At 52.1% G+C, this 25,214-nt stretch overlaps 1 protein-coding gene across 1 annotated transcript; it reads left to right on the plus strand.

The window, feature by feature from the left end:
• Window positions 1–833: 833 nt before the first annotated feature.
• Window positions 834–12,847, plus strand: LOC146396361 (putative serine protease 47). The gene is made up of 5 exons (XM_084995486.1): window positions 834–1,044; window positions 2,745–2,928; window positions 4,099–4,376; window positions 6,627–6,787; window positions 12,530–12,847. Exons 1-5 carry the CDS (start codon window positions 834–836, stop codon window positions 12,845–12,847), a joined length of 1,152 nt encoding a protein of 383 aa, XP_084851612.1.
• Window positions 12,848–25,214: the final 12,367 nt, after the last annotated feature.

Genomic DNA, 25,214 nt, shown 5'->3' on the forward strand with positions numbered 1-25,214 from the left:
AATTTTGTATCTATATGAGTGATAGATGTTCACTAAATTTATTGTGATGATCATTTTATGATTGTATGTAAGTGAAATCATTAAGCTCTATGCCTTAAAGTAAAAAAACTGAAAAAAGAGAGCTAATGGATTGAGTTAATATTGATGTATCAGTATTGGCTCACTAGTTGTGACAAATGTGCCATAACAATATAAGATCTTAACAAGAGGGGAAATTGGGTAGGGGATACGCAAAGTCTTTGTATTATTTTGCAACTTACTCATACATCTAAAACTCTCCCAAATAGAAGATTGATTTAAATACAAACATAAACAAATGAATGAAGAAAAATGTACTGGAAATCATTGAAACGTCGCTTGTGATACGGGAACTTCATGGTATAGAAATAATTTTTCAGTGGAGTTATTTTAAAAGTTAATAGGGGAGTTCCCGGTGTGGCTCAGTGGTTAATGAATCCGACTGGGAATCATGAGGCTGCGGGTTCCATCCTTGGCCTTGCTCAGTGGGTTAAGGACCCGGTGTCGCGTGAGCCGTGGTGTAGGTCGCAGACGCGGCTCGGATCCCGCATTGCTGTGGCTCTGGTGTAGGCCAGCGGCTACAGCTCCAATTGGACCCCTAGCCTGGGAACCTCCATATGCCATGGGAGCGGCCCTAGAAATGGCAAAAAGACAAAAAAAAAAAGTTAATAGGAAGGTCATGTGGGATCAGGGCTGGGTTGGGGCGGGGTCAAGGCGCGGTGGGGGCGGGGTCAAAGCCTTGGCCAGGGCGGGGGCAGGGTCCAGGCCCAGGGCTGAGTCAGGCCAGGTTCAGGCCCAGGTCCACAGCACTGACAATGGTCTCAGAGGCGAGGCTGCGGCAAGTAGGAGGCCAGCCTGCCGCCCTCCTCTGGCTGCAGCTGGTGCTGCTGCCGCCATGGTCGCCCACCACCACCCTAAACCTGCGAGGGTCCTGGGCCGACCCCGGCCCAGCTCCTGCAGCCGTGCGAGCGGTGGAGGGTGGGCCTCTGACTCCGGAAGCACAGCCATTGGCCTGGGAAGCCACAGGTGCGTGGGGGCCTCTGTGTGGGGCTGAGAAGGTGGGCCTGCAGGGCCTGAGGGGGCTTGACTGTGACCAGGGCTTGGTGCCCAGGGTCACTGAACCTCTTCTTTTGTTTGCGGTCAGGTCCATCTAACCAGGCAGCCCAGAGACCACCTTAACACAGGTGGGTCACAGGACCCCTACTGAGGGGCCTCTGGGATGGAAACTGCCCCAGGACCCTTGTGGGGCTGTGCAAGTGGGCACTGGCAGGGTCCAGCCTGAGGCTGGGTGGAGGAAAGCCCAGGACTGCTGAATGGGGAGCCCTGAGTCCCTGGGGCTCAGGCCCTAGAGCAGGATGCCTGCTCTAGGGGCCCTGGCCTCACCCCTGCCCTCACGTGTGGGTCCCAGAACCATGGCTGTCTTCATTAGCCCACTCCCTCTTATTTATTTAATTTTTTGGCCACTGCATAGAGTGTTTTTTAATCAATTAATTTCTTTTTTCCGCTGCTGGCTGCAGCTTAATGTGGGATTCCCAGTTCCTGGACCAGGCATTGAACCCTGGCTGTAGTGGTGAAAGCACCAAGTCTTAACCACTAGACCACCAGGGAACGCCCACCCCTCTTATTTGTAAATGGATAATCCTGAGTCAGAGGCAGGGAGTGACTTTCCCCAGGTTGATGTTGAAACTCAGTCTCTGTGGACATGCTCTGAATTGAATCTCAGAGACAGAGTTGTGGGTGAAGTAGAAAAGAACAGCTTAATTGCTTTGCCAGGCAGAGGGGGCCACAGTGGGGTAACAGCCTCAAGGCTGTGTGCCCCCACCTCGAGGGCTGAGTGAGGTTCAAAGAGCAGGGCTTGATCAGCTTGTAGACTTTCTTCTGATTGGTGGGTGGTGAGGTACTTGGGAGTCAACCTCATCCACCTTCTGGTTCCACCTTGTTTGGGTCTATGTGCTTGTGTGCAGCATATAGGTAACTTCTTCCACCTGGTGGGGTTTCAGTATCTGCAAAACATTTCCAAGGACATGGCTCAGAATATTATCTATAGTCCTTGAGGAGGAGCTAAATATTCTTACTCTGTTTAATCGTTAAAATATTATTTTGCTTTGCTTGACTGTTTTCCTTTCTTTCTGCACTTTTCCACTTCTCCAGGTAAATGTTCTCTGTGACTAAAGTTTTCTACAGACAAAAGGCATGCAGAGGACATGGGTGGGGGTCTATTAGGGGAGGGCCTCATGGGGTGCTGCTAAGTTCCATGGTCACACATCACCCCAGAGTCCTGCCTGCAGATCTGCTTCTCTAAGATACTGGGGCAAAGTGGAGGGGCACCGGCCCTTAGAAGCTATGATTTGAGTGCATAATGTTGGCAACTTCGGAGACCTTGAGTTGTTGTGTTGTCTTAGTTCAGGGAAATAAGGCCTGGCACATGGCCAGCCCTTGGCAGACTGCCTCAGTGATGTCCAGCTCAGCGGATATGCTGCCATGAGCTGTTGCCACCTTTGGTCACCCTTGGCATCTCACCACAGCCCTGGGCCTTCATGCTCAGAAAGCCTGCTCCATTGTGTTCTGCTGTCAAATTCTCAGTGGCAGCTGGTAAAGGCAGAGTCCAGGCAGCCGTGTCATTTTGGCCAGGCCACTGGACACTTGCCCTTGGTTTTCCCATCTGTGAAGTGGAGGGGGCCTCCCTGGTAGTGGCATTTGGGGTCTCACCCATGTCTCTATTGTAGGTGGCAGGGGAGTCTCCACAGCGTGCGGGAAACCCAAGGTGATGTGGCGGATCTCTGGTGGTCAGGATGTGGTGGCTGGCCAGTGGCCATGGCAGGCCAGCCTGATGTACCAGGGCTTGCATGTCTGTGGAGCTGTCCTCATCAACTCCCGCTGGCTGGTTTCTGCTGCCCACTGCTTTCTCAAGTGAGTCCTCTTTCCTAGGGTGCCAGCAGAGGCACTGGCAGGGGAGGAGTGAGGGTGTCCCACCCCAGCTCCTCTGGGCTTTCCTCTGGGGCTGTCTGTGGCCCAGAGGTCCATGTCATTCCTGCCTTTGACCTGTGTACCTTCTACCTGGACTGTCCTCCTGGCTCCCTTTCCCAGACCCTCCCCAGACTCTGCCCTCAGCCCCTGGGCCTGTCTCCCAACACAGATGTGCCCCAGAAGAGTAGCAGTGTCCATTCTGGCTGCCATGCAGTGTGGACCAATCTCAGATCACAGTTTCTCAAGGTCCCCACATTTCCAGGTTTCTGAGTCTAGGCAGGGACATGGGACCTCATGTCTGGCGAGCAGCTGAATGGCTCTACTTTTTACTCTTGCAAAACTGTGTGCCCAGGAGGAATCATGGTCACTAGTGTGCATGTGGGAGATGTGGTGCCAGGCTGTGCGGGTGGGAGATGGGGCACCCTGGGAGAGTGATGTGGCTGCTCAGGAGTCTGACACACCTGGCCCTCCAGGGTCTGCTCAGTGCCCAGCTTGTGAACAGATGAGGAGGCATCCCCAGGGAGTTGGAACATCACAGCCCAGGTCTGGGAGCTGGAGCTTTGGGAGCTCAGAATCTGATCAGCACCTACTCTATGGGAGCAGCTGTGTTCAGGGCAAATGCAAGTTTCTGTTTCCTACACTCAGTTGCTCCTTTACCTTACAGATCTTTGGCAAGTGCTTCTAACTGAGCGGAGAAACAGCTATTTGGCAGGAAGGTGGTTAAAGAAGGGAGGGGTCAGGAAAATTGTGGGGCCATAAGGTGGGTTGTAGGAGCCTTGGGAAGGTAAAAGTAGAGCTGGGTCAATCCAGAACATCTCCTGTAAACAATCCAAGGTCCTTCATTTGATGAGCCCACCAAAGACCTTTCCAGCACAAGGATTCAATGCTCCTCTGATTCTTGGATATGGTGGAGAAACCATATGTCTGAGGTTGTAAGTAGAATATCAGTCTCAAGAAAGTAGTGCTCCTGAACTTTAGGAATGCAGAGACCAAGGCTGGCACCATGGGGGGTGCAGGGGTCCAGGTGGATGTCAGCAGTTAGATGAATATGCAGGGGAAGAGACCTAGCCCACACTCAGGGATGATGGTGACAGCATGCTCTTCCTCCTCCAGAAAATCCCATGCTCCAGAGAACTACCGGGTCCTGTTAGGAAGCACGCAGCTGTTTGAACACACTCAGCACACCCTGGAGATGTCCGTGAGCCGGATTGTCATGCACCCAGACTTTGAGAAGCTTCATCCCTTCGGAAGTGACATAGCCATGTTACACCTGCTCTTTCCTGTGAACTTCACTTCCTACATCATCCCTGCCTGCCTCCCAGCCCCTGGCTTGCAGCTGCTTAATAATGCATCCTGCTGGATAACTGGCTGGGGGATGCTCAACGAGGAAAGTGAGGGGGTAGGGGAGAGGCTGGGGTGGGAGGGCAGATAAGGGGGAAGTGAGGAGGAGGAAGAAGGGAAGGAGGACAGAGGAGGGGAGGAGGGGAGTAGGGGTGCCCAGGCAAAACAACCGCTGGACCTTGGTCCACTGTGCCTCATTTCCAGAGGACTGAACCATTCTGGCTCTAGTTCTGAAAGTGTGTGATTCTAAAATTCAGTGTTCCCTAAGTGCAAAGCTCTGAAAATCTGGGAATCTTTGACTGTTGGATGTTAAGAACTCAGGTTCTTGGGACCTGTCAGCTTCTTGATTTCAAGGCTTTAATCAACTATAGATCTAAGATGACTTGATTCAACTCAGATGTCCTGCTTGGGGCCTGGCCCCTTCTAGGCCACTGAGGAACCAAGATTTCCCATTGGACGCACTTAGGAAAAATGGAAAGAAAACATATTTATGACTTCTGACCTGTGAGCCTCCAAGGTCAAGTTATAATGACTACAACTTAAGAGTGTTTCACTCTTTGAACCTCACTTTGCTCTTCTCCCAACCCAGGTCAACTGTCTACTTTGTGGGTTTATTAGGTGAACTGAGTAACACAGAAAAAGTTTGTGTTTTTCTAAGATTGAAAGGGAAGAAATGCAGGCAAAAACTCATGAGTAAGAGTGTTTATTAAAGAAAAGAGTGTTTATGGTTGGGCACAAGCTTATGTGGCAGAGTTAGGGGGAAAAGAATGTGTATTTGCAATTATTTGTAAGGTTGTAATTTGGTAGGTGTTTCTCAGGATAGGAGGTCAGATTTTGATCAGACCCTGTCTTCACTGGGTGGGATGTGCCAGCATTGCTGGCCCTTCCCAATAGTGTATCAGTAACAATCCCCAACCACAGGACAGACAACCAGGTCCCCAGCATTGTCTCACACACACACACACACACACACACACACACACACACACAGTCTGGTTCTTCCTTGAGGACAGGGACTCTGTCTTTCTTGTTTTAATATCCCAGCCTATGCCCCAGGGCCTGGCAGCAGGGTAGGTGGCAATGCTGCCACCCTGGTCCTGTAGACCACCCGTTCTTGCATGGACCTCCAGACTGGTCTGCTAGCTCCCACCCTGTGTGCCCTACTTTAGTCTCCACACAACTGCCTGAGTGTTTGCTTTGAAGCAGGTGTTGTGCCAGTTCCCTGCTCTTCATCCTCAGTGCCTTCTCATTTATGCTTAGAAAACTGTCCAAATGTCCTACCTTGGCTCTAAGGCCCTGTGAAATGTTGGCCCCCATTCCTCTCTGCTCAGCTCCTACTGCACCCTCACCCACGCCATCCCAGCCACCAGGCCCCTTCCTGCCTTGAATATCCTGAGGCTGTCCCCACCTCAGGACCTTTACCTTGGCTGCTTCCCCAGCCTCACAGGCTCTCCCTGCTAATCTGGGTGACTCATTTCTTTGATATACAACTCAGCTCCTCCTCTGAAGAGTTTTCCTTGATGTGAAACCTAAAACAGGCAATCCATAATGTCACATTTCCCTGTTGTATTTCCTTACCACACTTCTCAGAGCTAAATAATCCTACTTATTTACTTCACTTACCCTGTTTCCCCAACTAAAAATGTTCCCCTCTATCACTAGTGTCTAAACAATAGCTAACCTGAAGACAGATGAATAAATGAGTGATTGAATGAGAGGATGGATGGAGGATGGATAGGAGGGAAGATGAGTGCCTGGAGGGGAAGATGGTTGAGTGGGTGGGAAGAGGGATGGAGAGAGTGGATATATTGATTGATGGAGGGAGAATGGGGAGATAGATCCAAAGATGGATAGGCCAGCAGATAGATGGAAGGGTGAGTGGATGAATGGGGCATGAGACAAGATGGGTAGATGATGGACGGAGGAATTAGTGGAGGGAAGGAAAGGTAATGACTGACAAATGGAAGTGGAAAGGATGGTTTGTGAAAGGGTAGGTGGGTTGGTGAATGGTTGCTAAGCATCAGTGATTGGCATGCATTGGTAGGATTTGCCTTTTTTCTTTATGGACTACGAGTGGTGTGGTCTATTGCTATGAGAGAGGTGGTGGGAATAGGATGAGTTTGGAAACGTTTGAGAAACAGGGGAGGCCTTATTAGGCATAGGTAGAAGACTGATAGAGAGCTGAAAGCTCAGCTTTGCTGAGAAAACCCTATGATGCAGGGGTGGTGGTGAGCAGTAAGGCAGAAGAGCCTGTAGCTAAGCTCTAGCAAACTTCACTGACTTCCTTCTTATCCTCACAGCGCCTCTGCCCACACCCTTCCATCTCCAGGAGGCTAAGGTGGGCCTCATTGAGAACCAGTTCTGTAATCTGGTATATGGACACAGGCTCAGCAAGAACTTCTCCGTGTATGAGGAGATGCTGTGTGTTGGGGACTTCTCTACAGGAAAGGCCATCTGCCATGTGAGTGAGGTCATTTCCCTTCTTCCCTGGCCTGTTCTCAGGGCCTCAGTTTCCATGGTGGGAGGCTGTGTTGCCTCCACTCTCTTTGTGGAGACCCCTGGTACCTTCTGTTTCGTCCCTCTACCTATGTTCCCAGGCTCTATCTCTTGGTAGTGTCCCCCAGGCTAGCCCCTTCCTCAGCCCATTGCACAGGAGGACAACTACTACTGGCAGGACACTCCAGCAGCATCTATTTTCGAGGCATATTTTAAAACCTTTATTGAAATATACATACAGAAGAAGGCATTCATACTCTTTCCCTACATGTGTAGTTGGATGAACTTTCACAGTGCTACACCCCAGGTGGCCAACACTCCTCTCCCCTTCTTGTCACCAACACTCAATGGAAACTCTCATCTTCACCTTAACACTTTATATTAGATTCTGAATTTTCCATAAGTAGAACTTATTTCCAGTTGTCAGATTTTCACGTCTTAACATTATGTTTGTGAGGTCCATCCACACTGTCACACGTAGGTATAGTTTGTTCAGCCTCATTGCCCTGCAAGACACTATCGTGTGAATTGAATTCGATGGTCAGTTCTGCTCTCAATGGATATTTTAGTAGCTTCCAGGTTTTTCATTTCATTTCACTTCCAGAGGTTTTCTATTTGATTTCACAGAAGCCCCTGAGGAGAACTGTTAGATTAAAAACTATCTGCATGTTCAGCTTTGGCAGATGTTACCAAACATCTCCGGAGGGCTTGCACCAGTTCCACACATTCCAGCAGTGGCTGAGAGTTTACAAGCTCACCAACACTTGGCACTTTCCATCCTTCCTAATGGTGATGATTTATTGTGGTTTGCATTTTCCTGATGACGGATGAAATATACTTCCGTAGGTTTATTGCCGTTGAATATCTTCTTCCTAATTTACCTTCCATTTTTTCCCCCTGTGTCTTTTTCTTTAGGGGCTCTTGGTACATGTGTCTATTATGTACATTCCAGACATGAGTGTACTGTTGAATTGTGAAGATGTCTATCCACTCTCTGTAGTGTCCTATTTTAGAAGTGGGCAAACAGGCCCAAAGAGGGAAAGCACTCCCGTAAAATAAGGAGGGCCTGCGTGTTCTGACTCCAAGCTTCACCTGGCCTCCAGGCCTTCACCACATCCCCTCAGGGCCCAGCACCCTGAGCTGGCATTGGGTGCCAAGCTCTTACACAGATGGCATCGTGGAGTGGAGGGCAGAGGGTGAGGGTTCTGGAGTTAGAGGCACTGCTCTGCCCTTGGGTGGTCTTTTCACCATCTGAGCCTGTGTCTTATTCACGGTGTAGGAGTCTGAGGCCTCCTTCATGGGATTGTTGAAAGGGTGGTGTAGGGGGTTGGATAGTGTCCCCTAAATTCGTATCCATTTGGAATCTCAGAATGTGACCTTCTTTGGAAATAAGTCTTTGCAGCTGTGATTAGTTAAGAATCTTGAGATGTGACCATTGTAAATTTCAAGTGGGCCCTGTACCAATGACTTATGTGAAGAGGGCTAGACACAGAGACACTTGCTTTCAGACTTCCAGCTTCCAGAACCGTGAGAGGATACATTTGCATTGTTTTTATAGTTACCCAGTTTGTGGCACTATGCCTTGGCACCCCAGGAGATGCACACAGGAGGGACAAGATGACTGGGATTGTGACTTTAGCCTAGCCCATGAGAAGGCCACATGGATAGATATCTTCATGGCAGGCCAGTGAGCTGCTGGTAGAAGGCAGACCCATATTTCTTGGTTCCCAGTTCTTAAACAGTGGTATAGATTTGTAGCTGCCTGGCCTGGTCTGGCCTCCTCACAGAGCCAGCTCCACCCAGAAGTGGAACAAGTGTTCAGCCCCCACCCTGCCCAGTCCACATCCAGCTGTCACCATGGACATCCCTTACAGCCTTGTCCACCTCCCTTCTCCTGCAGGAATTATGCCAATGGAGCTCAAGGCCAGAGCCTTGTGTCTGCTCACCTGCTGGATATTCGTAGTGCCCCTCGACCCCACTCTTCCGCTGGTTTCTCTCCAGGCTGAGAATACCCCTGAGCTGGACACTCGGGAGTCCCAGCAAATGACCCTCCTCCTGCCTCCCCTTCCACCTACCACCGCCTGACTGAGAGATTCCACCTAGATTCATCTTCTGCCATGTCACCTGCTCTGGACCCCACCCTCCAACCTGGGGCTCCCACCTCTCCCCACAAGGGCCCCTCCCTCTGCACAGGGGGTCCAGAAACAGGTCTGAGGAGAGAGAGCCTGCCAAGGCACTCAATGCTCAGACTGTGGGGCAAGACAGACCTGGTTCCATTGACTGGGATTGTGGCCTTAGCTAAGTCTCCTCACCCATGAAATGGAATTGCTCATGGCCTCCACTGAAGAAGGTTCCTATAGAAATGCAGCACTGTGCCTGGCATTCAGTAGGTACTTAACAAGTTTTGGCTTCCAGTCTCCTGGCCTGGTTTGCCTCCCTCTCTCTGGATTGTACATGGCTTAGACCCAACCTCTTGCTGAAGGTGGAATTCACTGCTCTGGCCCTGCCCAACACAGACACACCCACACCCCCCCACACACACACACATGCATGAACATGCAAGAGTGCACATGCAAGGTTTGCTTTGTATCTACAGTAGTGCAAACTGTAGCTCACGTTTCATGTGATACCTTAGATTTGGGGTTTCTCCCTTCTTCCCTTCCTTTCTTTCTTCCTTCCTTTTCCTTCCTTTCTTTTATTCCTGCTCTACCTGCAGCATATGGAAGTTCCCAGGCTAGGGGTTGAATGGAAGCTGCAGTTTCCAGCCCTTGCCACAGCCACAGCAATGCCAGATCTGAACCACTTCTAGGACCTATGTCACAGCTTGTGGCAATGCCAGATCCTTAACCCACTAGGCAAGGCCAGGGATTGAACCTGCATCCTCATTTGTACTAGTCAGGCTCTTAACCTACTGAACCACAATGGGAACATCTCTTAATTTTTTAAAGACCTCCAGAGTCCACCTTAAAGAATATAGAAACAATAATGAAAAGTCAGGTAGCGCAGTTAACCTTGGAGGAAATTTATTGGTGTAGTCGCATCACCACTTCTCAAGGGGTGCCCCCTGAGGCTATGAGGGCTGTACCGACATCTGCCCTAGAAAAGTGGATGCAGTAGAACAGATGGTCCCAGAGGAGGCTCTCTCCTGCCTTCTGAGAGCTCCCCAGGAGTCAGGAGGCTATTGGAGCCTGACTCAGAATCCGTCATCATTTCCGCAACTGCATGGGTCCCCTGTGTGAATCCCTGAGGGCGGCAGTGAACAGGGAAAGGCCTTCCACTGGCCTCACACAGCTGGGAGGGGGTCCACCGTGCAGAGGGCTGAGGCCACCCCAGGTGGGGACCACAGAGGGGAAGGGCTGAAGTAATGATGGCACGTTCCCAAGAAGGTGCCTTACTTGGAGCTGCCTTACTTGGAGCTACAAATCCCCTCCAAGTGAATGGCTAAACCCACGGAAATTTATCTTATATTTCTGGAGGTCAAAAGTCTAACATCAAGGTGTTGGCCAGGTGGGTTCCTTCAGGAGGCTTTCCTAGGGGAGAATGTTTTCTTGGTTTTCCCAGCTTTTTAGAGGCCACCCTCATTCCCTGGCTCACACCATTTCCGTCCTCAAAGTGCAACACCTCTGCCTCTGCTTCCGCCACATCTTCTGCTCTGACTCTGACCTCCTGTGTCTCTCTTTCCTTATGAGGATCTTGATTACATTGGACCACCCAGAGAATCCAGGAAAACCTTCTTAGCTCAAGATCCTCAACTCCATCACTGCTGCAGAGTCCCCTTTGCCACATGAGCTAATAGCCACAGGTTCCAGGGATGAGGATGGGCATCTCTGAGGGTTGTTTTTGGCCACCACACCATGTACCCTTCGCTCCCCTTCAACCTGCCACTTCCCCCACCCCGCCCTCTCAGCTGAAGATCTTGCTTGTTTCACTGAGAACCCCACAGCAGCCAATCAGACTAGAGTCATTCGTCCTGACAACCCTACACACCGTCTATCCCAGCGTCTTCCCTCTCTCCTCAGCCTCAAGTTCCATCCCTGCCATGCCCAGAGTCTCTCCTGCTCCATGTCCTCTGATGCCCCTTCCATGGCTCCTGTGTAAATGCGCACCATCTACTGCTCAGTTTCTTTACCTCCCTTCCCCCAAAGACTCCTCCCAACAGTCCTGAATCTAACCCACTCCACCTAGGAGTGTCCCCAGCTTGCTATCCAAAACCTCAAGGCCACCATCCCCAATAGCTTGTCTCACCAGAACCGCCTGTGGATCTGAGTCCTCCTCTCACTTGGCACTTAAGCAAGTCTCCCTCCTGTTTCCTGGGCCCAGGCACTCACCAGATGCTCTGCTCTATGCCTGGTCCCCTCCCCTCCCACCTCTCAATGCTGGGGCCCCAGGGCTCCATGCTCAGCCTGCTTCTATCCCTCTGCTCTTCCCCCCATGGTTAATGACAGAAAGGCTCAGATTTGACAGGTCCTATAGGCAGCTTCAAACTATTGTTCCAAATCTGACTGTTCTTACCACCTGGCCCCTCTCCATCAGTAATCTCTCCTGTAGCTGCCTCCCAGCTGGTTCATTCTCCACACAGCACTGGACTGATCCAGGCACTAGACATGACCTAGACAGTTCTCCATGGGGATCAAATCCTACCCTCTGCCATAGGCCCTGAGACCCCTCGTCCCATATACTTTCCTCACTCCCCACATGTCACTGTTCTTCCTCCCACCCACCTGGCATATCCCTCCTTCCCTGGTCTGCACTTACTCCTCCCAGTGCTCCTGCTTCAGAAAGTTCAGTTGTTTCCCGCTTGGAAACTCTACCTTGTGTTTCCTAGTGCAAGAAGAGTAGCCTTTCACCTCCACTTGATGAAGTGCCCTTCCCTTCCTGTCCTGACCCTTCCATGGCTTGTTTCCACATGTCACATCTGCCAATGGCAGGCTGGTTGGCTTATTTACAAAAGCACCACAAAGGAGGAGACCCTGTGCCCAGGGCAGAGGCTTCCTGGCTGCTTGCTGCACATGTTGGATGGGTAAGTGGAGGAGCAGCAAGCGTGACTAAGGCCCCTGCCCCTCTATCCCCAGCCACAAGGACCAGACCCTCCCTTTGGCTGATGACATGAGGAGATTTCCAACCAGATGGCCCTGCCCTGAGAGCATGAACTCTAGTAAGTCCCAGCAGATTTCATTCTAACCCCCACCGACTCCCTGAGCAATACAGGTTGCCTCCGCCAGGCCAGGGTATGGGCATCTTCTGAAATTGCTCAACCAAGGTGTTGAAAGTAAACCAAATGACTAAATGAATGAAAAATGAAGAGGGTCCAGGTAAGGGGTGTGCTGGTGCAGCCCAGGGTCTTGCCAGAGCTGAGGTCTGCAGGGGCTTGAGCTGGCCAGGCTCCACTCCCAGACCAACTCTCTTGGGCACTGTGGGTGTAGCTGTCCCTTCTCTTCCTTGGACAGTGCCTTGTCAGGGATATCCAGGCTGTCTCTGGGCACAGGGGTCCATATGATCATAGACTGAAACCTGTGATTGTCCTGAGGGTCAATCAGGGGCCTCCTAAAACATGATGCCATTGCCTCCCTGCATGGCTTAAACAGGCTGGTCTGCTGTGGGATGCTGGTGTTTGGACCTTCCCAGAAGTCCACCTGAGGGACCGTAGATGGCAGAGACTCCTCTGACCTAACTCAGTTGCTCACAGTAACTCCCCTCTCTTTCCTAGGGTGATTCCGGGGGGCCCCTCGTCTGTGACCTCCTCAGTTCATGGGTTCTGGTGGGGCTGGCGAGCTGGGGCTTGGACTGCCGACATCCCACCTACCCCAGCATCTTCACCAATGTCAGCTACTTCTCCCATTGGATTGACGAGATACAGAAGTGCACACCCCTCCCTGAGCCCATGGCCCCTCCTCCTCACACCCAGGTTCCATCCCAGTCTCTGCAGGCTGCTGGCTCGCCTGGGCCTGGCACAGCCTTTGTGCCTTCAGAGACCTGGACCCTGCTGCTGTTTGTGCTCCGGGTCCCGTGGCAGGCCTGGTGCTGACCCGCCAAGCTCCTGTGCTCCTGTCTCTGCCTCAGAGTCCAGTCTCTTCTCTGGAAACTGCGGCCCCTCCCCCACCAGCTCCATCAGCTTTCCATGGCCCCATCTTGGCATTTCCGTCCAACAGTGGCCACCCCACAAACCAAGCCTGCAATCCCAAATAAACAAATGAAAGACTCCGACTGCTCCTGCCTTGACCTCCATCCGTACCTCTTCCATTGAGGTCCACTGTCTGACTCCCTGGACAAGGAAACAGGCCCTGGCAGAGAAGCTGTCTCAGGAGGAAGGCAGGGGTGAGGATGCTGGTGGAGCCCAGCTGGGGACAGAGAGGGTGTCTTCACTTGCAGGCTCCATCCTGTGGTGGGAGTGTACAGGCCTTCAGAGAGAGTATATCAGTCAGCTCCAGCTGCCATCACAAATCCCATGGGCAATGGGGCTTAAACAACAAGAATGTATCAAGTAACTGTTGAGATCAAGATATGCGCATGGTTGGTTTGCCCTGAGGCCTCTCTCCTTGGCTTCTAGATGCCCATCTTCTGCCTGTGCCCTCACATCAGCATCCCTCTGTGTGTTTCTGGGTCTAAATTTCCCCTTTTTATAGGGGCACCAGTCATATTGTATTAGGGGCCACCTTAGTGACCTCATTTTAGCTGTTTCTTTAAAAACTCTCCTCTAGGTGTTCCCATTGTAGTGCAGCGGAAATGAACCTGACTAGTATCCATGAGCGTTCATGATTGATCCCTGGCCTCGCTCACTAAGTTAAGGATCCAGTATTGCTGTGAGCTGTGGTGTAGGTCACAGACAAGACTTAGAACTGTCATTGCTGTGGCTGTGGCCTGCAGCTGCAGCTCTGATTTGACCCCGAGCCTCAGAACTGCCATATGCTGTACCTGCACCTCTTGAAAATGAGCAAGTTCCCCTAAAAAAAGGACCCTTAGCTACATCCGTGGACCATCCTTGCTCTCTCCTGCCTGCTGCTGAGTAGGAAAATGTTGGGGATCCAGAACTCCTCCAATGACTGGTGTGCTAGCAATAGCTTCTGTGACAGCAGGAAGCTGCTCCCCCCCAGGCAGAGGCAGTCAGGGGACCGTAGGTGATGGCTCTGTGCTCTGTGCCCCCTTTCAAACCCTTTGCATCCCTGCCATCTGAGGAAGGCAGGCAGTGCCTGGGAAATCACCCTGGTTACAGATGTGTCACTTGGCCTGTGTGGCAAGAGGTCACCTGTGAGCCAGATGGCCCAAATCCTCTCTGGAACACACTGCTCCATACCCACCACTTAAAAATGCCCTTCAAACAAAGCACATTGGCTGCACAATTGTAAGAGCTGTATCGTTAAGATATGATGTCTGTGATTTAGAAAATTGTTACTCCTTGCCTTGTCCTTAGAGAAACATACCATGATTTGGTAAGGAGAAGAACCCAGACTAGGCGGCCCACAGCCTCTGTCAAGTGTGTTCCTTCACCCAATGCTCTGGTTCCATGTTGAGGGTTTTGGAGTTGAGCCTTTCCCTGTTGTCAATGGGCAGGCTTCCCCTTGGTGTATATCATATGCAAAGGTTGCCCAGCACCTGCCTCTATTTCAGACAAGCTCCAGTCATGCTGCCGCTGGAATTAGGAACCTCCTTTACCCACCCTGTGGACAGTGGTCATTTCTCTGATTCTGTGAGTGTATCATCCATTAAACCACTATTGATTTTATTTATTTATTTTTTGTCAAGTTAGGCTCCACCTACAGCACATAGATTCCCTGGCTAAGGGTCAAATGTGAGCTACAGCTGATTCTATTGAATGAAATTTCTATTAATTTCTCTTTCATTCTTTTTCTTTTTCTTTTATTTTTGTGTGTGTGGGGGGTGTACTCTCAACATATGGAAGTTCCCAGGCTAGGGGTGGAATTGGAGCTCCATCTGCTGGCCGATGCCACAGCTACAGCAATGCAGGATCAAACCTACATGACACCTACACCACAGCTCATGGCAGCACCGGATCCTTAACCCACTGAGCAAGGCCAGGGATTGTACCCATGTCCTCATGGATAGAAGTTGGGTTCATTACCTCAGAGCTGTGACAGGAACTCCCTCTATTTCATTCCTTTTATGGCTTGAAGAACATTAGTGTAATTCCTCATTTACAGTCCAAGCACCTTAATGTTAATCTTAGACTTTTTTCGGTTTTGTTTTTGTTTTTTTGTTTTTTTCCTTTTTTTTTTTTGGGCCAAACTCGTGGCATATGGAAGTGCTTTGGAACAATGCTGGATACCTAACCCTCTTCCCCACAGCAGGAAATCTATTCCTGGTCTTTTAAAAATCCTAGGTCTTGCTCTTCCTAAAGCTATTTGGGTGTTGATGCCAGTAGGCTGGTGAGGTTAGCATCAGGAAGTTTGGCAAGATGCAATACTCAGAGTTCCCATCACGGCTCACTGGAAACAAATACGAAACAAATCCCCACCTTGTGGATGTTGGTAATTTCTATGATTCTGTGAATGTATTGCCCATTAAACCACGGTTTGATTTTTATATTGATTGATTGGTTGTCATTTTAGGGCCACACCTGCAGCATATGGAAGATCCAGGCTAGGGGTCAAATCAGAGAATGCCAGATCCAAGCCACATCTGTGACTTACACCACAGCTCATGTTAACACTGGATCCTTTAACACATTGAATGAGGCCAGGGATTGAACCTGCATCCTCATGGACACCAATCAGATTCTTCATCTGCTGAGCCACATGGAATCTCCCTAAAATATTATTTGGTTATGGTCTGTTCAACTTTCATTTCTGCAATTTCTATTGCATTCAATTTTTTCTTGTCTTTTTTGGTCTTTTAATGGCCACACTCTTCAACATATGGAGGTTCATAGGCCAGGGGGCTAATCAGAGCTACAGCCACAGCAACACCAGATCTGAGCTGCTATGTGATCTACGCCACAGCTCAAGCCAATGCAGTATCCTCAACCCACTGCGTGAGGCCAGGGATCAAGCCCGCATCCTTACAGATGCTGGTCAGATATGTTTCTGCTGAGCCACGATGGGAACTCCCAATTTTTTCTTTTTTTTAAGGCTGTGTTGTGGCATATGAAAGTTTCTGGATAGGGGTCAAATCAGAGCTGCAGCTGCTGCACTATTCTACAGCCACAGCAAAGCAGGATCTGAGGTGTGTCTGACACCTACACCACAGCTGACAGCAGTGACAGAAACCAAACCTACTAAGTGATGCCAGAGATCAAACCCATGTCTCCATGGACACTAGTCAGGATTCTTACAGCTGAGCTACAACAGGAACTCCCATTATTTCATTTTTTATGGATTGAATAACATTAGAGAATTCCTCATGTACAGTCCCTGCACCTTAACATAAATTCTAGACTTTTCAGGGGTTTTGTTTTTGTTTCTTCTTTTTTGGGGGCTGCACCTGTGGCATATGGAAGTTCCCAGAGACAACCCTATATCCTTAACCCTCTTCACCACAACAGGAACACTACGCCTGGTCTAGTGAAAGTCCTAGGCTTTGCTCACTTGAAAGCTACCAGGGGCTTGATGCCAGTGGGCTGGTGAGGGTGGGACCACTGAGCTTGACAAGATGAAATACTCCACCCAAGACATTAATAGGCCATGAAATTCCACTCCCCATTCCCTTTGCTTCATCCTCATTGGGACTATGAGGCATCTGCTTCCACCATATTGTACACTGCAGTAATCCAGCTGAGATTACTGGATGTTCTCCCACCCACAAGGCAGTGAAGCAGAAAGTCCCGTCCTGACAGACAAGCCTTTTCTTCTCTGGCTAAGCCACCCACACGGGACACCCTGGATGATTGGAGAATCACCCCAGCCTGTCATCTGGCCACTTCAGAGAGGCAGAGAGAAACTCTCTAGAGGTAAGGGCTGCCTCCAGCCTCCATTCTCATGACAGGTAAGTGTCCAGAGGGCTGAACGGCACAAAAGCAGCTCTCCATCACCAGCTCCTCAGCAGCAGACAGGCCTCCACACTGAGCCTGCTTTCTACACTTGGCAGCTTCCAGGGGGCCTGAGCTGAGGCCCATTCTCCTGGGAAAGGGGGCCTGGGAAAGGGGCCCTGCAGTGCACACAAGACCTGAGGCAGGGACAGGGCTCTGTGGCAGCCCCCAGGGCAGCAGGCTGTGGTGAAGGCCCAAGAGGAAGGCCAGGCTGGGGAGCTCCTCCTCATCCTCACTGAACCCGTGACCCAGCCCTGGGGCTCCACTAAGAGGAGAGGCCTCCCTGAGAACCTTGCTGGCCCTGGGTCCTAATGGAGGGCCCGAGCGCTTGGTGCCCTGGTGAGGAAAAGGCTGTGCTGTTCCAGCCTGAGGGGGCTCCTGATATCCTTGAGAGGGCACAGAGCCTTTGTGCCTGAACAGGCCCCTGTCTGTTTGGGGGTGCCTTAGATGGCCATGGAAATCCACCTGGGGTGTACAGGTTTCATCTCTGACCCCGGGCTCTGGGCCGTGCTCGTTCCTCTGGGCATCTTGTCGGGCCACAGACTCTGAAGGTCTTGAGTCCAGGTGGGGTGCCTGTGATTGGGAGTGGCTGGCACCCCGTCGTCCTCCTCCGAGGCCAGGACTTGTGTCTGCACTAGCTGGTGGGAGAGAGGTGGACAGTGACAGCTCTGCACCCTCCAGGGAGAGCCGAGGCTTATGGGCAGAGGGAGGTGAGATGGGACTCACATCCACAGACAGAGCCTGTGGCCCTCCTGCCTTCCTCCTGGACCTTCTCCCCAGCAGGGTCCTTGCCCTGTCCCTGGCTCCCCTCCTCCCCTTCCATTCCTCCTGCCCTGCACCCACCTGGGCAGCCTCCCGGGTGCAGGGCCTCTCCGTCCGTGGAGGGAGGGACAGAGCCTTCAGGGCCTCCTGCTCTAGGGCCCTCCTCGGCCCTGGCTGACCTGGGTCCATTCCTCCTGGATTTCCAGGGTCACCTGGCTTCTCCCCCTGCCCCCAGTCTCCCTAGTGTCAGTCCCTCCCCTGGCCACCTCTTCAGGGGAGAGTCCGTCCCCCTGCTCCAGCTCCTCAGCCAGGCCCGAGAGATCCAGCTCTGGTTCTGGGGAAAGCAACTCTGCCAGGAATTGGGTGTGAATGACCACCTCCACCTGGAATGGAAGGAAGAGGCTGTGAGCAGCCTTGGCAGGAGTGCCCTGGGAGGCGGGAAGGCCTGGGGGGAACGAGACTAGCAGAGGCCAATCCAGAGTCCCCCTCACAAAGGGGGAGCTTTCAAACTCCCATAGGTATTGTCTCCTCTCACATAAACACACACACACACTCACAAGCAGGTGCACATGCAGACACATGGGCTCCAAAGCACCAACACATAGGCACCGACACAGACACACAAAGGCCTCCAAAGAGAGAGAGAGACACCAACATGTCCAACTTACACATCCACATATACACATCCTATGTACCAAAGTACACTCAGACACACAGGAAGACACACAGATGTCAGGGTCAGGGACCAGAGCCTAAATCCCATTATCCTGGGCCAAAGCCAGAACTAGGGTGCGAAGAGCATCTCTCCCTGGAATCCTGGAGTCTCAGACTCCAGGCCCAGCCCACCTTGGTGTCAAAGTCCTCCTGGGAACACAGCTTGTCCACGTAGCTGAGGAGATCCGGGTCTGGGAAGCAGCCGTCCTCGTCCTGTGGCAGCTCGTATCCATCCTCTCGACATTCCATACCTGACTCCCCTGTGGCTGAGGGGCCAGGACCCACCAGTGCCTGCGGGACGTCCCCATGCTCCCTGCGAGCCTCAGGGGGAATCTCCTTGGGGGCCTTGTTCTCCAGCAGCTGCCAGGCTCTGCGTGGCCTTGGGTGGGTGTGCTGGACTCTGGGGCCGTGTTTCCTTGGAGCACAGGCTGAGGCAGAGCAGGAGGAAGGGAAAGTGAGGGGACACAGCGCCCAGAAGCTGACCCCTGAGCAGGCACAGGGGAGGGCATTGTTGTGGGGCAATGGATATGCATGTGGGAAGGGGGAGGAGCAGCCAGAGCCTCAGGTTTTGTGGGAGGCCAGATTCAAGTCAGGGACAGGTAAAAGTCAGGTGTGAGAACGTGTGGAACATCTAATGATCAAGGGTCTCCCCACCAGCACACTTGTTAGGCAGATTTCACAGGGGCCCCTTAGACAGGGAGGAGGGTGATGAGGTTTTACATGGACCAGGTCCACACCACAGAGGGGAAAAGGGGTGACTGAGACCCCCTTCGGGGCTATCCGTGTTGAAAGACCAATGTCCCCTTGAGGGAAAAGGACCCACCTGGGAACAGGGACCATGCCTAGGCCTCTCTTACCTGTGCCTTGATGTCCATGTGGAAGGTGATTCACAGACTGAGTGCCCCTTTTGCGGGATGTGGGTTCTTGAGGAGCCAGCTTTGTTGGAGCTAGAGGAGGCATGCCCTGTGCCTGCGTTGTGCAGGACACGTTCCCCATCCTGATCTCATCCTCTGCCTCAAATTGCAGGAACCTGGGGGGTGTGGAGGGACAGGCCCCAGTGAGAAAACCACCTGGGCTCTGGAGCCCACCCAGGGCAGCAAAACTCAGAGGGTGAGGAGAGGGTGTCCTTGGGGCTGTCAGGGCCCTGTGAGGTGCTGTCGCAGCACGGAGCTGCTCTGGCACAGGTCCAAGATCTGGGCCTCCTCCTGCCTGACCAGCCATAGAGCTGGAGGGCATGAGCCCAGCAGAGACCCAGGTCAATCTCTGGGACCAGGCTTAGGGACTCATGGTGGGCATTGGGGGCCCCTGCTTATGTGCCCCCAGACCTTGTCTGACCCAAACAATGGAGATGGCCACTGGCCTGGTCAGGCACGTATCTCCCCAGAGCCCTTGCCTGAACCCAGAACCTGGGGCTGGGAGTGAGAGTGCGGGAAAGCACGCATGAGACAGGACCCAGCACAGGCTGGAGTGGGGATCCTACCCTTAGAGGTGAGGCATCTCTTGCCACTGAGAGCTAGCTGCTCCTTTGGTTTTGTTTGGAAACTAGGAGATTCACATGCAGAAATGACAGGGAGGGCCAGAGACCCATGGGCTTCCCCGAGGATGGCCGGTTGCCCATTCCAGCCACCGCTGATGAGGAGAGGCCTACCACACCCTAGGTCAGTGATGGCCAGGCACACAGCATGAAGGGGTGCCAGGCTGCCGGGTGGAGTCCTCACCCCTGCACAGCCCCCATGCCTTCAGGGGACCCCCTCCTGGGCTGCCGTGCTCCCCAAGGCCATCCTGAGGCCTCCCCACATCAGCATCACGGTAGGGCAGAGCTCCTGGGACAGGCAGGCTGGAAGAGCCAAGCTCTCCATGTGGCAGAGGGGATTCTGGAGGCCAATAGGATTTGGGGATTCAGGGAACAGGAGGTGCCAGGTGCCAGCCTCCTCTTGCATCCTCTCTGATTGCTAGCATCAGAGCCAGATCCTGCCCTGGGGCCTGCCCATCACCCACCACCCACCCCACCATGTCGCCCATGGCCCAGGACCCTGACTCACTTTGCTGCCATTTCATAAAAGGCCATCCTCTCAACGGTGCTCATGTGCTGCCATTCCTGCATGGCCTGCCGCATGCCCTCCTCCAGCCTCATGGTGGGCTTCAGGCGAGCCAGAGTGCGAAGCACTGGGCTGTAAGCCCTCAGGGTCAGTCTCTTGGTACAGCCCAGCCCCCAACTGCCCAACCGCACCCAGCTCCAAGGCCTCCATGGGCCCCACCCCTGCCAAACCCAGGCTCAAGAGGGGGAGACGAGGGTGTCTGGAGAGCAAAGGCAAGCCTTCCTGGTGCCTGGTGCCACCACCTCCCATTCACCAGACGATGATTGTCCACTCCCTGGCTATAGCTTCGACACTCTGGCTGGGGGCGCCATCTCATATAAAATGCAGCCCCATCAATGCGGGAGGGCAGGCGCCAGTCTACCAGCTAACAGGTCTGAGAAGCCCAAGGATTCTTCGGCCCAGGTCTCCGCACTAGATGGCCTAGTCCCCCTTTTCGGAGGGACCTCAGGTCTAGGAGGGATGTTCCTGCCAGGCTCACAGCTCTAGGAGGATAGACCCTTGCCCTTAGGACAGCTCGACCACCTCCCCGTTCACACTGGACTTCTTCAGAACAACAAGGACCGGGCATGCAGAAAGCTCCGTCCTGGGCCTGAATGTCCTAAGCCTTATCTGAAGTGATACCCACTGGCTGCCAGAGGCCCAGGTCCATGTTGAAAGGAGGTAGCACCAGAGAAGCAGGTCCCATTCAAACTCTGGCTCCTCACATCCAAGCAGGACCCCCTCGTACTGCTATCCTGCACTCAATGTTATCATGGCACTGCAGAAAGTGAGACAACTGGTCTTGCATGGTGGTGGTAGCTGAGCTAAGGCACGGACGGGATGTCATGGACTGGACGTGGGACACATCTGAGTGCAGACGTGCCTCCTCATAGCATGGACTTTGCTGTCAACCCTCCTTCTTTTGAGGTGAAAGGATGCCTGGAAACCTAAGCAGGGAGTCCATGCCAAGGTCCTGTATATGCGAAGGCTCCAGCTGAGCTAATGAGGGCCTGAGAGGTCACTTACATGAGAAAGCAGGAGAGAGCTTCTGCATCGGGGCTCTGGGGCAGGTGGCTGCAGGCCAGGGACTTGAAGCGCTGCCAGCGTCGGAAGTTCTGATAGACGCTCTTATGGTGAGAGGCGTCCTCCTGAGGGCCCGTGTGCTGGGAGGCATGCAGGCTGCCTGCCCCAGAGGTGCCATGTGGCCACGGCCCAGAGGTCCCTGGGGGCAGGATGAAGGCCATCTGGGCAGCTGGTGGTGCAGCTTGAGGAGGAAGGCCTGGGGCCAAGCCTCCCTTGCCAGCCTGAGCTGCTGCCTTAGCCGGGGCAGCCACCCTGCTGTCCCCCACAGGGCTTGCTCTGCAAAGGGGTGCAGGACACAAAGCACTCCCCATGAGGGCCCTGGAAGCATTCCCTTTGAGGGGGGCCTGGCCTGAGGGCACCCAAAAGCCTGAGACTGGTGGGGCAATGCTGACCTCCCTCCTGAGCAGACTGGGACAGGGATGTTGCCAAGCCCTGGGGCAATGGGGCCATGGTCAGCAGGAGTCACCCGAGGTGTCATGGGGTGAGCTGGCTGCAATAGGGTGCTGCCAGGCAGGAGTAATGGGGCCATGGGAGGTGGCAGGTGCTGCTCCCAAGCTGGCTGTGGTTGGGAGCCAGGAGTGGGGGGAGGATAGGAGCGTGAGGCCCCAGGGGGCATGACCACATCCGTGCCCAGCAGTGGAGATGCTGTGGAGAGAAAGGAAAGGGGTGAATGGAAGAGGAGAATGGGCGACATGGACGGAAGCTCTCTGGGGACTCAGAGGACACACCTCAGTGGAAGAGGGCATTTGGCCCGAGGAAGCTGTGTGTTGTGCAGATGTCGTGTAGGGATTTTCATGGTCTGACCTCAGTGGGAGAGGGCATTTGCCAGGGGAACCCGTGTGTTGTGCAGATGTCGTGGCAGGAGTTTCATGGTCTTGACCCCCGCACCATTTGTAAACGTCGCTATTGTCCACCTTAAGGGAGGACAGCTGGTGTTTCAGATCGGATTCTGCCTTTGTTAGTATTATTTTTTAATAGTTATTTCCCCAATACAATTTTTTTTTTCTACTGTACAGCCTGGTGACACATTTACACATACATGTACACATTCTATTTTCACACATTATCCTGCGCCATCATAAGTGACTAGACATAGTTCCCAGTGCGACACAGCAGGATCTCATTGTTAATCCATTCCAAAGGCAGTAGTTAGTATCTATTAACCCAAGCTCCCCAACCACTCCATCATTCTCATTTAAAAAAATCTTTCTTTCTTCCTGGTTGAAAATTAAAATATTCACAGAGAACTACATCTTAGACTTGTGATGGAGCATGATGGATGGAACTAGAGACTCTCATTCTGAGTGAAGAATGTCCGAAAGAGAAAGCCCAATACCATATGATATCACTTATATCTGAAATCTAATATATAGCACAAAGGAAACTTTCCACAGAAAAGAGAATCGTGGACTTGGAGAATAGACTTGTGGTTGCCACGGGGAGGGGAAGGGAGTGGGAGGGACTGGGAGCTTGGGGTAAATAGATGCAGAACTTTGTCTTAAAGAACTAAAGGTCCCAGAGATCAGTTTTTTCCCCTTCTTTTTATTTATTTGTCCTTTTGGGGGCAACACCTGCTGCATATGGAAGTTCCTAGGCTAGGAGTCACATCAGAACTGCAGCTTCATGCCTATGCCACAGCCACAGCATGTGGGTATTCAACATGGACAGCTGGCTGGTAGGGAGGTTGCACATGTTTGTATTCATGGTTTGGATGTGTATAGAGTTGGAGTGTTACCAGCTAGGGTTCTTGGCCTTCCTTAATCAAGAGCAATTGATAAGATGCCAGAAGAGAAAATCAGGAAGGCTTTATTCAGGACACCTGCTTCAGCAGAGAGGTGCAGAAGCAATCACCAGCTTCCCTTGTTCACCTGCTCACTGAGCAGGGGTGAGCTAGTTCCTTCTATGGGGTGAGGGTAGGGGCATGTCCAGGGGTTGGGCCAGGGGGGGTGGCTGAGGTGGTTTTCCCACCCCTTTAGTGGTGGTGCATGTAGGGGGTGTGCATGGTACCCTGCTTTTGCTCTCTGTTCTTCAGAAGTGGAAGTTTTTTTTTTTCTCACAATTTGTCCCAAATGAGCAAGCACATAGTTCTTTTTCATCCTTTATACTTTTGCTGTATTTCATTCTCCAGGAGATGTTTGTCCAGGTGCAACCACTGCAGCCCCTGCAGCCAAGGGTGCCAGGTCCCAACCTGCATCAGTAAGAGAGGCAGTTGGATATTCAAGGTATATAGGACTTTGTCTGTAAAACTTTAGACTATGTGTGTATCTAGGTATGTAAATTTAGGTGGCCTGTTTGTAGAGTTATCAGGCTGAGTGTAGAAATGTGCATGTGTGTCCAATACGTATATATTTACACACACACACACACACGCACACGTGTGATGTCCTTTGCTTCCATAACTGAGGTGAGAGTTGAGGATCCCACTCAGAGTGTAAGTGGATTGTGTGGATTCCATATTCATATGGAAGGGTGTGGACTTCACTGGAACTGGTTCATACTAGCTTGGGAGAGTCAGCTCTGTGTTTGGTAACATCAGGTTGGTAGTTTGAATTTTCTCGTGCTTGGAATATTTAGACCATGTAGATACCATAAATGAAGTCTTACCTGACTTTCCTGGAGATAAGCATTTACCAGCACACTGCTCATCTGTGTCTGGATGTATGTATGTGTCAAGCAAGAATTTTCAGGCATCAGTTTATATGTACGTATGGGACATTTTATGTGAATTGTGAGTGGGGGTCTGGGGCTTGTATGTGTGTACTGACCCTTCATTCTGAATCACTGCATTGCTCCTGTCAGGTTGAGTCATTCTTTCGGGTCAAAGAATTCCCCCCTCCCCCAGTGCTGGTGACTTCCAGTGGAAATGATGCAGATGGATTTAGGGGCATCTGTACCTTAGGCGGGTGGACACGCCTTCAACATTTGTATGGTCCTAGAATCTGGGTCCCTAGAAGGGTGAGCCTGGTGGACAGATGGCCATGTAGAGCAGATCCTTCACAGGTGTGTGGTTGGCATGACAAGCAGCAGTCAGGAAGTCATGGGGATTCATGGATAAGTGATAAGGTGGGCAAGTGTTCTCTCAGGAAAATCCCCTGAGAATCCGTTGGGCAGTCACAGGTGTTTCTGGCTCTTCTGTGGCACAGCTGGTAGGCAAGGACACCCTGCACATGCAGTCCAGGTGGTTCAAGTCTCTAGAGCCATGTGTCCCTGTCTCCAGTTGCCCCAGGAGGGTGCGAACTATTGTGGATCAGGCTGGTAAGCTGTATCAATAATTCTCCACCAACCTATCTGTATGGAAACCTAGGTCCTCAGGGATAGGCAGGACCTCAGGGATCAGTGAGCTGACAAGGACAAAGGTGGGGAGGCCTTGTCTCTAAGGGAGACTTGAGGAGTGAGGCCTAGAGAGCCTGGGGAGTCCTACTCTGAGGAGATATGGCTCCAATATTCCCAAACCCTGTAGACATGGTCATTGTTCTTTTCTGAAGGTTCAGGATTCTTCTGGGAGTGGGAGGATCATCCCAGTCTCATGGTTCTCAGATCGGATGACTTGAGCCTTTTTTTCTCCTATTCTACCTCCAACTGCAAACCCATCAGGGAGCCCCATGATCACTGTGTCCACCAGCTGACCCTACAGCCACCTCCTGCCTCCCCTGGACCCATCTGTTTTGACGCAGCCCATGGATTCCATGCTGGGAACTGCTCGTGAGAGCTATAGCTCTCCATTTGGCTTGGAATGAGTTTTCAGTCCCCATTCTTTGGGATTTGCTGGTTCAGCC

Source organism: Sus scrofa, chromosome 14, assembly GCF_054392235.1.
Source record: "Sus scrofa isolate SSC_HxYL_T2T_F1_AM1 chromosome 14, Sscrofa_HxYL_maternal_Yorkshire_Landrace_v2.0, whole genome shotgun sequence".
Taxonomy (NCBI): domain Eukaryota; kingdom Metazoa; phylum Chordata; class Mammalia; order Artiodactyla; family Suidae; genus Sus; species Sus scrofa.

Coding starts and splice junctions, on each gene's coding strand:
- LOC146396361 (XM_084995486.1), top strand. CDS start 834: ATGGTCTCAGAGGCGAGGCTGCGGCAAGTAGGAGGCCAGCCTGCCGCC. Junction 1,045..2,744: donor ATTGGCCTGGGAAGCCACAG/GTGCGTGGGGGC, acceptor TCTCTATTGTAG/GTGGCAGGGGAGTCTCCACA. Junction 6,788..12,529: donor CAGGAAAGGCCATCTGCCAT/GTGAGTGAGGTC, acceptor TCTCTTTCCTAG/GGTGATTCCGGGGGGCCCCT.